Source organism: Echinococcus granulosus (assembly GCF_000524195.1).
Source record: "Echinococcus granulosus chromosome Unknown EG_S00058, whole genome shotgun sequence".
In the NCBI taxonomy this organism is placed as follows: Eukaryota; Metazoa; Platyhelminthes; class Cestoda; order Cyclophyllidea; family Taeniidae; genus Echinococcus; species Echinococcus granulosus.
The window spans coordinates 100,686-110,722 of NW_020170438.1; the positions used below are offsets into that span (position 1 = coordinate 100,686).

The 10,037-nt window shown below is 38.2% G+C and overlaps 1 protein-coding gene across 1 annotated transcript in view; it reads right to left on the reverse strand. All coding sequences in view use genetic code 11, as the record gives it.

The window, feature by feature from the left end:
* Positions 1 to 532: 532 nt before the first annotated feature.
* The window catches only part of EGR_06497 (hypothetical protein), a gene marked incomplete at both ends in the record, with an annotated part of 17,640 nt that continues 8,135 nt past the window's right edge, over positions 533 to 10,037 (reverse strand). The window contains 11 exons of the mRNA XM_024495746.1: positions 533 to 719; positions 2,103 to 2,278; positions 2,918 to 3,243; positions 4,575 to 4,651; positions 4,903 to 4,996; positions 6,459 to 6,563; positions 6,608 to 6,638; positions 6,671 to 6,811; positions 7,737 to 7,899; positions 8,481 to 8,612; positions 9,119 to 9,212. Of these exons, the coding sequence (XP_024349810.1) occupies positions 533 to 719; positions 2,103 to 2,278; positions 2,918 to 3,243; positions 4,575 to 4,651; positions 4,903 to 4,996; positions 6,459 to 6,563; positions 6,608 to 6,638; positions 6,671 to 6,811; positions 7,737 to 7,899; positions 8,481 to 8,612; positions 9,119 to 9,212 (1,526 nt within the window). The remainder of the gene's footprint in view (positions 720 to 2,102; positions 2,279 to 2,917; positions 3,244 to 4,574; positions 4,652 to 4,902; positions 4,997 to 6,458; positions 6,564 to 6,607; positions 6,639 to 6,670; positions 6,812 to 7,736; positions 7,900 to 8,480; positions 8,613 to 9,118; positions 9,213 to 10,037) is intronic.

A 10,037-nucleotide genomic window follows, 5' to 3' on the forward strand; every position in this document is an offset into this window, starting at 1 on the left:
TTGGAGTCAAGTTATTACGTGATTTGGTAATTTTGCTGTACGAATTTAAAGGTGCATGTTTCGGCTGCTGTAATGCAGAAGAGGCATACAAACATAGCAGTCAGAAATAGTTCAGCTCATTCCCATAAACGGAAAATATCACATTTCTATAAAATTGTTTCGATTTCATTAATGAAGAGGACTAAAATCTTACAAGCTTGTTTTTTAGGACCCAAACAAAACATTCAAATAGCATGATGAAGGGAAGGATTCTGCTCCAGAACACGAGTAGTCGTACGGTTATTAAATGTCAAACTGACATCGAGTGTTTGTCTTCGACAATCATACACTTCCGTCCTTACGAAGTGGCAGTCCTTATGACCAACACTCTTGCGCTTTTGAAGTAAGGATGGGTCTTGGTAGCAATGTCAACTCTGGCACAAGATATACCAACAGTTCGGTTGGGTTCTACAACCATTTGTTACCCATTTTTTGGGGAAAAAACCAGTTTTCTAAATTACTAGTTTATGGAAGACGAAGAGATGTTAATATTCTATTCAGCAACTTTATTCTCAAGATAAACAGAAAATTTTTTCCTAACAACAATCAGAGAAGAAAGAAAAAATTGTTTGCATTGAGACGCTACAACATTTGGAGTTTTCGTATCTTCTGTTTTATAGTAATAAATAGAAAATTCTTGAAAATATGTAATGCATAACTGATGATTGTTATTTAGGCATCTTTAAGATAAGCTATTTTTTGATATCAAAGAGGAATGTTTGGAACCCAAGAATTAAAGCAAAATTTTGTGTAAGGAGAATTTTGCAAATTTGTATCTGAATGAAGAGCTAAAAGCAGTAATGAAAGCTAGGAACAAAAAATGAAATTTATTCCTCAGATACGGCTTCTCCAGCCTTTTTTATTTCATTCAACAGAATCGAGTCAAAAATTTTGCACTTATGCAGAATACATTACAGCGAGACTTACAAATATTCATTGAAAGCTTGAGTCGAAATAGTGGCTTGAAATAACATGCTGGTAACAGCTTGTTTGATTGTCCAATTTAAGCGAGATTTGCATGTGCTCAATGGTTTAAAATTTTAATGCAATACAAACTTAAACAACTGTTTCAAAACAGCAAAATCCGTTTTACCACTGATCTATTTTAGTGTCTTAATAATGCTATTTTATCCAAATTACTAAGCATTAAGTGTAGCTGCCCTGGACTTCTCCGTTGACGAAAGACGATTTTACACGCGGGCAGAATAGGCATTGCCGACAAAGGGAAGGTCTGAGATTTACTAGCATTGTCTTAAGGCCTTTTTGGCCCAAAAGGAAGTACAACTGCGGCGCCTTAAGTGCTCGTGAAATGAATACGGGGAGTTAAACAAGTGATCTAAGTACAGCATAGTTTCTTTTTCCCTTTTGAGCGTCAAACCCGGCGCTCCCGCCTCGACTATCGCAAAGTGGAAGGTGCCGTAAGAAAGACACCTACAAACTAACAGCACCAGTCATCGAAATTGCCTGCAACTGGGAAGGTATCTGACTGCAACATCATGATTCCTCTTGACAAATTCACTGGATTAGAGTATAGCCCTGTTTGTAAACTGTATTAGGGGAAGGAGGAGTCATTTACTGAGGGAGGGGTTTAAAAATGGTTTCAAAAGGTAGGGTTTCGCGTTTGTTGTTCCTCGCCACTTTGTTTGCACTTCAGTGTTGGGTTCCATTTAGCTGATGAAAAGATGGAGGAGGTTTTGCGGGTTTACTGAGTTTGCATTTTTACTCAGATACCAGTGACAGATCCGTAACGAATCTTTCCAGATGGGGCGGTTGCCGAGGTAGACATTATTTCCAATCCTTCTATTAAGGGTCGTTACAAGTACTCTCATCCGCAGTGCCCAACCTTCTTCCATTACGTTTAGATTTAACATTCAGTAATAAAAATCAGGGTAGTTATCCTTAGGATAAATTTCTCGCACAACTGCTACCAATGCAGAGCTCTAAGACTTCTTCCCTAAAGAATATGGATTGCCTTTGTAGAGAAGGTCTGGGGACTATCGGCATGGTCCAGGGTATGCCACCTAGCGGATGTACAGGGGCAAAGTCTCAAGTGTTAGACGTACAAAGTAATAAATAAAGAATCCCTTTTGCTGCAATCTCTATTAACATCCGATTTGAACAGTTTAAAATCCGAATAACTTTGTTCTGTAACTACAAATAATGTCCAATTCTTCACCACTGGACAATTTAAATAGCACTGTAAAGAAGAAGGTGTATCTTTAACATTTGCAAGTCCAATCTATTTTTTCGAATAGTGACTAAACCCTGGACAGTGATTCAAAGCCTCGTCTGTAGTAAATCAGAAAAGCCTCAAAGTGTGTGGTGGACCCAATCGTTGTAGAGAGCCGGAGAAAAAAGAGAGAAAATGGGCAATGCACGAGATTGTTTTTACACTACACCTCATTCCTACGTATGTGGCATTGGTAGTTTTTATCATTCTCTTGTCACTAAAAGCCGCAGGCTTGAGGTGTCCAATGTCTTTTCAGCGGCATAGTGACTCAATACTTTTCTCTTTCCCTAGGTAAAAAAAATGACTGACTCTCTGTGTGGGGAAACACTACCATTGTCTCACACTGCGCCTGCTTTCATACTCTGTTTTGCAGATTTTTGTGCCTGTGCATTAGATACGGTACAAAGAATGCTGGTTTTGACGCACTGGCTGAATAAGATGGACGGGTATAGTTTTGGGAAGGCTGATGGTGTAATTAAAGTCGGATAAATCTCATGAAAGTTAATTAACCTAGAAGATCAGACACTAGGTAGTTGTGAATGAATCGTTCTTTGATGTCATTATTAAGGAACATTTTCCACTTACAATGAAAAACGGTCACAAGTCACGTGCGTAAGTTCCAACTATACGAATCCGAGGCCGCATGACACATGTCATTTGATGACGCTGAGGAGAATTAGCTAGGAAAAAAAGAGCATAAAAACAGGTGGCATAATAAGTAATATGTCCAAAATGTGGTGGCTGATTTTTTTCCTCCAAGACTCTGGTGACAAAGTTGGTGGCGGATTCTAGAATGGAGCACAACGGGAACATCAAATGTCTAGTTAAAGATACTAAAACAATAAGAAATGTTTGCTTATAAAAAAACGTGACTGCAATTTGGCGAAACTCACCTTCACAAATGTACGATATTTTTGTTAAGGTATTTTTAAGTAAAAGTAAAATAGCCGGTGAAGAATTGCTAATTTTTTCCTCTGTTGCAACAATTGCCAGAACTGCAGCCTACAGCCTGTAATCAGATTTCGGTAAAATTGTGCCGTTGAAAACCCTTATTTATATCTTCGGAGGTCAAGAAACCTACTCTATTCATATCCATTTCACTTTTGTCTACTAACCGTCCAGTATTCTTTGCATGGGATCATGCTCTTGTGTGAGAACAAGAAAACATGGCGATCAGCACTTGGACACATGAGGGTAGTGCGGAACATGTGGTGAGGCGATATTTTCCACTCGCCTACCCTCCCTTCATCCTATAACTGGAATGACACGGGTCTTCTCAGTGGAATGTTAGGTGCATGTAAGATGCTCTCTCCTTATGCATTCACCAAATCCCCCACTCTGGAAAGGGAATTTGGTCTTCCTTCAGCACCCTCAGCACTTTCAAATAGCACCTAGGTCTAAGCTGCGAACGTTTAACCCTCAGTAAGAAGTACTTGATGAATAATTCCGTCTACCACCCGAAGTGTCCACCAAGGTTAGCCTTGTGTTGTATTGTGTTGAGGTAGTGCCCTAAAACCGTGGAACGGATAGTTGGCCTGACGAGTGCATAGTTGTGGGAAAATCAACAACATGCCTGCTCTTAATGAAACTTGGAGTGTGGAAGTTTGCTCTCGCGACAACTATATCTGTTAGTTACTCAGTCGGCCAGCAAAGAATTTAAGAATTGGGCGGCTCTTTGCTATTTGTGCAATTGGAAGAATCGAAGAGCAAGTTGACAATCTTTCAAGCTGATTGCCTGTCACCTGTCCACTTGCTGCCCATGATTGAGACCTACCCGTTTGGCTTACACCACGACTCTCTGCATTTGATGTAGGTGTCAATAAGTTAAATCACCTCACTACTGAATGCTATTCATGCATTTTCACTCTTGAATTTCTGTAGTCATCAATAGCGACGTCTCGTAGCTCTTCATCATAAAAAATAAAGGGTTTTCCTTAGCATTATGTATCTATCCATCTCTGTATCTATCCATGGATAAGTTAACACCTAAATGTTTTTTGTATCATTTCTGGTTTGTGCCTACTACCAGTATATTTTTTTGAAGCTTTTGTAGTAAATTTCGGTATGATTTTTCTCCAATAGAGTTAAACTCTGTGAGTAGAGTAACCAAACTGGAATCTCACCAAAAGCAACTGACATTTTGTGGAGATGTAAAATAGCTGAAATGTAGCTCAGAGGATGACAAAGAGTGGCGATAACGTGGTGGATGCCAGCTAATAATCGCACGCATTGTACAAGTTGTTGCAGTGGAATTCAAGAACTTTTTGATCATCTGGGGTCACCTTTTTGCTATCTACGCTCCAACCTAATAAAAACAAATTTAATTTAAATTCTGAACCATAATGTTTGGGCAAATCACTTGGCTGATAATGCAAATACTTTCTAAAACGTTGTGAAAGAGATGTTTTAGAGCTGGAATGATCTCACTCAACCAAGACTTAAATGGCACAAAAGTCACTAATTATTAGAATTTTGGACATGAAATTCAAAGGTCACAGCTCGCAGTTAAGAGTAACCAATGAGAGCTTCAACATGAACCTGTCAAACGTTACATGAATAATGACAGGATGCCACGCCATTCAGTGTACACCACTTTTTCTTGTTAAAAGGGGGAGATTTTTGCTACTTCCAACAAACTATTTAATGAACATGCTAATGTATCAAAACTTTTATTGGCAACTTGTGAGAAATACTTCAAATGCGTTCTGCTTAAAATGCTTTTTACAGCTTTTTAAGTGAATCCTTAAATATAACTGCATGCATTATTTAAGTAGAATTCTGGCCATACACCAGAAATAGTGGCAACAATTAGTTTAAAAATTGGCGATCATCGTTCTTTGGACTGATGTGCTAACTTCCACAACCAGTGTGGAGTTCAAGCTATGGCTGGAAGTAGCCTCCCTCTTCCTATGCAAGAGGCAAAATTTGACGAATCAAGAGGTTTTGTCCGGAGACAAAAGAGAAGGAAAAGGCACACACTATTGGAGTTTGGACATTAAGCATTCCAAAGTGATGGCAGGTAATTATTCATTCATGATTTATTTATATTCACAATCACCAACTTTTCAGTAGTATGCTTTCAATGATTGATGCCAATTTCTAAATCACTTTATGGTGTCTTCTGAGGCGAGATTTCTCTGTTTCAATTATGCAAGTTACGCCGCGTTAAGAGGGATGTGTGCTTTACATGACCATTATGAGATGATCTATCAGTGGCCTAAATTTTGAATAAATACATTTTTGCTACATTAAATCAACTATCTTCAGCCCAAATCTACCACAGCAACTGCCCTTATGTGTTCCGACAGAGAAAACAGTCTTATGAAGGATGCATAGGCATGGAAAGTGAAAAACGAATTAATGTGGTAGAGCTTGAATGGTCTTGTCAGAGCTATTTCCAACCGGAGCGCCTGTCTAAAACTCCCAGCAACTTCAACAACGACTCGTATCCCAAATATTAGTACAAAACTTGATCAGCTTTATATTTTATGGGTTGTTTAAATAACTGCTTTTAAATTTTGGTCCTTCACAAGGTTTCTTCTCTCCGATCTTTCTAAAAGCCAAACCTCTTCTACATCAACAATTCGTCTGCCATCAGCTCATACTCCAAGTAGCTGCTACCCTTATGAACTCCAACCACACAAACAAAACTGAATTAAAAATGATGCACGGTAAGGGAGAAACAAACCTGCCATGTCGGTTAGAGGCAGCTTAACAGCAATTTAGCTCTATAATCGAAATGAGTATAAATCTTATTTTTTGACCTTAGAAGGTTCTTCAACATCTATTCGCCTTTAACAAAGCACATTTTTGTCAAAAATTGGGACTACAATTTTCTCACTGGAAAATAAGCCAGCAGTGCCTCATCAGAGCAGCCCATTTGGGAAGAAAAAAAGACCTGTTTGTATGTGCCTCAACGAGAAAAAGAGAAAAAACGTTTCACCATGTATGCGTCACCTCACTGTGTCCGCTACCACTTTTTCTCACTACCGCCGCTTCAGATTTCGTTGTTGTCATTGTTGCACCCTCTCTTGTGTTTACTGCCACGTGATGACCCACCCGTCGCGTCATCGCTGTCTAGACGTGCAGTGGGGCATTTTTTTCCCTCTGAAGCCCCTACGGCCTGGGTGCAATCTACTTTTTTTGCCTCTCCCCCTCTATACCCACCTGATTGCCCTACTGACCTCACTTCCGACCATGCCAATGCTACCAAAACGTATCCCTGATATAAATGAAATTAATGAAACGATACAATTAAAGCACAACATTATGGAGTGTAAAAGTAAAGTAGTCTCTGAGTTAGTGGTTTGAAATTGGCCAAAAATCCATTTTAAATACTTTCAAATGGTAAAATTTGGACGGACTGGATCTAGATTAATTAATTGAAATCACTGTCAACACATTGAGTATTTCATCATTAATTACTAATTTGTAGTTCACGTTTAGCATGAAATTAGGAAGGAGGAAGAAAATAGATTTCCTTGTATTACTTTCACTGTCAGTGTATGCGATTTTATTGCTTAAGTACCACACCAAATGCCACTAAGTATATAACCAATCAAACACCATCTATCATGCAGGGAAAGTATCTTTCCTCATAGTAAGATCATTCTGTAGATACATCATCGGTTTACAACACGGTTTAGCTCAAACGGCTATGGTGAACGGACAAAGAGCTGACTTTACCTATTCCAAACGTTGGATATAGGTAGGAAAATGGATGCGTAGCACACTTATGACGTTTGTGGCTAACATGTCAAAAAAGTTGTTTTAATTAATATTTGTGCCTAAAATACACAAAACGTTTGATGAGCTTTCTATGAGACCAATTTGTTCCTATGAGATACGATGTCTTCCAAAATAGTGGTAAAAGGAGATCCACCGTTGAAATCGGTAATCTCCTCGAAATAAGGCGATTTAGTTACATTGTCTCAATCCACTGCAGCGTGAAAGGTGACCTCTCACCTTCAGTTTCGGAGGTCTCCATTTCCATTTTTTTCACACATGCATCAGCCTTATTTACCGACGAATGTGTCCTACAACCTCTTCAAATAATGATAAGTACTGTGCCATAACCAGATTATTTACTGTCTTACCTAGGCTGTACGTTTTTAAAGGTTCCCCCTATTTCGCTGTTTTGCCTGTTCATAAGTGAATCAAATGGGATGGAAAGTCATTCACTTCAGCTCAGTAAATGAAGCGAATATGGCATTATTTACACGATTAGTCAGAAAATGAGTAGCTTTGACATGGCATTGCCAATCGCCTGGAAAGTGCCGACAAACTAGGGTCACATTTACGGTACTTCAGGGAGAATTTCCTGTTGCCGCGACACTACAAAGCGTTTTGGTTGATGAAACAGGGTAGGCATAGCTGAGATGTTTCATGCACAAGTAAAGGTGCTGCTGCATATTTGCCACTGGTGATATATAAAACATTTTCTATCAGAGAAACTGATTTTCAGTACATGATAGACTACATTGTTTGCCACATACATACGTAATTTCTGAGAAAATAATGCCATTTGGATAGTCCAGGGTGAAATATTTGTGTTTAAGTTCTCAACAATACTTGCTAGCTCCAAAATCAGCTTTGCTATAAGCTTATCGAATATTTTTTGATGAACAGAACTGAATTTTAAAATTTAAAATTTACTTTGGGAAATAGATAAAAATGCTTTTCCAAAGGGGGAGAGCCTTTTTCTGCTTTCTGATACTCCTACACATTCACTGATCGCTTTTCACCTGCTAAAACAGCTCCACATTTTACAAGTGTATCTTCAGAGAAAAATTCAAAAGCTCTACTGAAGTCCTGCCAAATCCTCAACACCAGGATTTTTATATCTTGCAGGCATGCATCTACTCGTGAACGGCGCCATAACTTTCATTGACATAGATACGATAGTTACTGTAGCTCCCTGAGTCTAGTATCGAGACTAAAAGAGGCATAATACTTGGGTAGGATATGTACTACCAACGCATAGAAGAGGTAGGTAGGGGTCACTAACACGGTCCAGAGGCTGTTCCGCCCAACGGAAGTACAAAGGTGGAGCCTTAAGTGCTTGCGAGACCAAAAGAAAGAGAGATAAAAAACTATCAAAGTATTTTAATTGTATTTTAAATGAGACTACTTATAACAGTGGAAACAAATGTCTTAATAAGTGTTCCACAAGTCAAAAGAATCTGCTGAATAGAAAAACTTTACTTCTTACATGTAGTAGAATTTTGTCATGAGTTTCGCAAACTGAACAGAATTTAAAATAGATTTACCTTTTAAGTAACTTTCTACAAGAGAGTAGTTGTGGTAATCGTCGTTACCTTGAAAAATCATGAAATTGCTTAAGCTATAAGTTTATAAACAAGCATTTTCTATTATCTTTTCTTTGAACGGATCTGTAGTGGAATATATGTTTGTTCAAATGATTTTTTAGGCAAGATGGGGTCAGTAAACCCAAAATAGGTGACAGATTGGGCGCCATCGGCCCTTAAGGAGGGAATTCACTCTACCCCGTTTATTATCACTACCCAGCAACAGATGTCCACGTCTAACACTTCTGCTCATTCTAGAGGTATGCAGATTTAGTGGAAGAAACACCAAGACTACTATAATGGTTTAGAATTGCCACTGTCTAATTAACTTTATAATCCTGATAGATTATTTTAGCTATAAAAGTTTGTGATATTTACTATGACTCCTAACACTGCCGAAAAGTTTGTTTTCCCAGCTTGCTTTTAGACGATTCGAAGTTTTTGGCAAATACATAAGCGAATAGTAATACGTGAAAGGCATGGAACCAGTAATTGGCTACACTTAGAGCATTTTGCGTATAAGTGACACAAAGGATCTAACTTTTTAAGTAACTTCCTCTGCTTAAATTTGCTTTGAACAACTTGAAAGTTTTGCCTATTTCGTAGTTTTTTTCTTAATTTTGATACACCGTTTCCTTGAGGATTATTTTACTTAATGTCGAAATAACGCCTAATGCTTAACTCTAATTAAACCAGACCATCTTTTTCCCTAGAATGTCATCACCTCTTGTTGAAGTTGGTTTTCTTGGTAGTTTCCTACCTTTACTATGTTGCTTCCCTGAGATTACCCCCTTAACTATCCCTGAGCGTGGGTCAACAGAAGTGCTATCTTTTCTGGCAAACACTTGTTAAACTGGTTTAAAGAATAAAAGGTGAAAGATTTTCAGGTTTCTTAAAGGGTCCTTTTCAGAAAGTAAGGTAGCTATTTTACTTACGCTCTGTTTGTACTGTATTTTAGTGCTTCAGAGTAACGCCTTGTAAGTTAAACAACGTCTCGCTTCAAATCCGTGATGTCGTTTTGGAGGTGATAAGAGTATAGCATCAACAAAAGAAAATTACTCCCTATTCCGTTGGAAGTGCTTAAAAATCATGGACTAATTTTAAAAACTCCTGCGATCAATTCTACAGCTGTACTTGTAATGTTATTCTGTTTTATAACTTTCAGACATATATACCCTTTTTCATCGGCACTGATGGGCAATCGCACTTCATTCATCTGAGAAGGCTTGGCTTTGTTTCAATACTGTTATAAATGTCAAATTTGGTGGAGGTTCTTGAAAAATATTTTAAATTAGAACACATAAACCCAAATGTATTATTTGTGTTCGTGTACAGGATAAATATTTAGCTAAACAGTATAAATAGCAATTGCACTGCACCCACCAAGTCCTAATCGAAAATCTTGGCATCTGGGAAATGAGCACGACATCTTAAGAAATGTGTGTTCGATCATTTCCAGC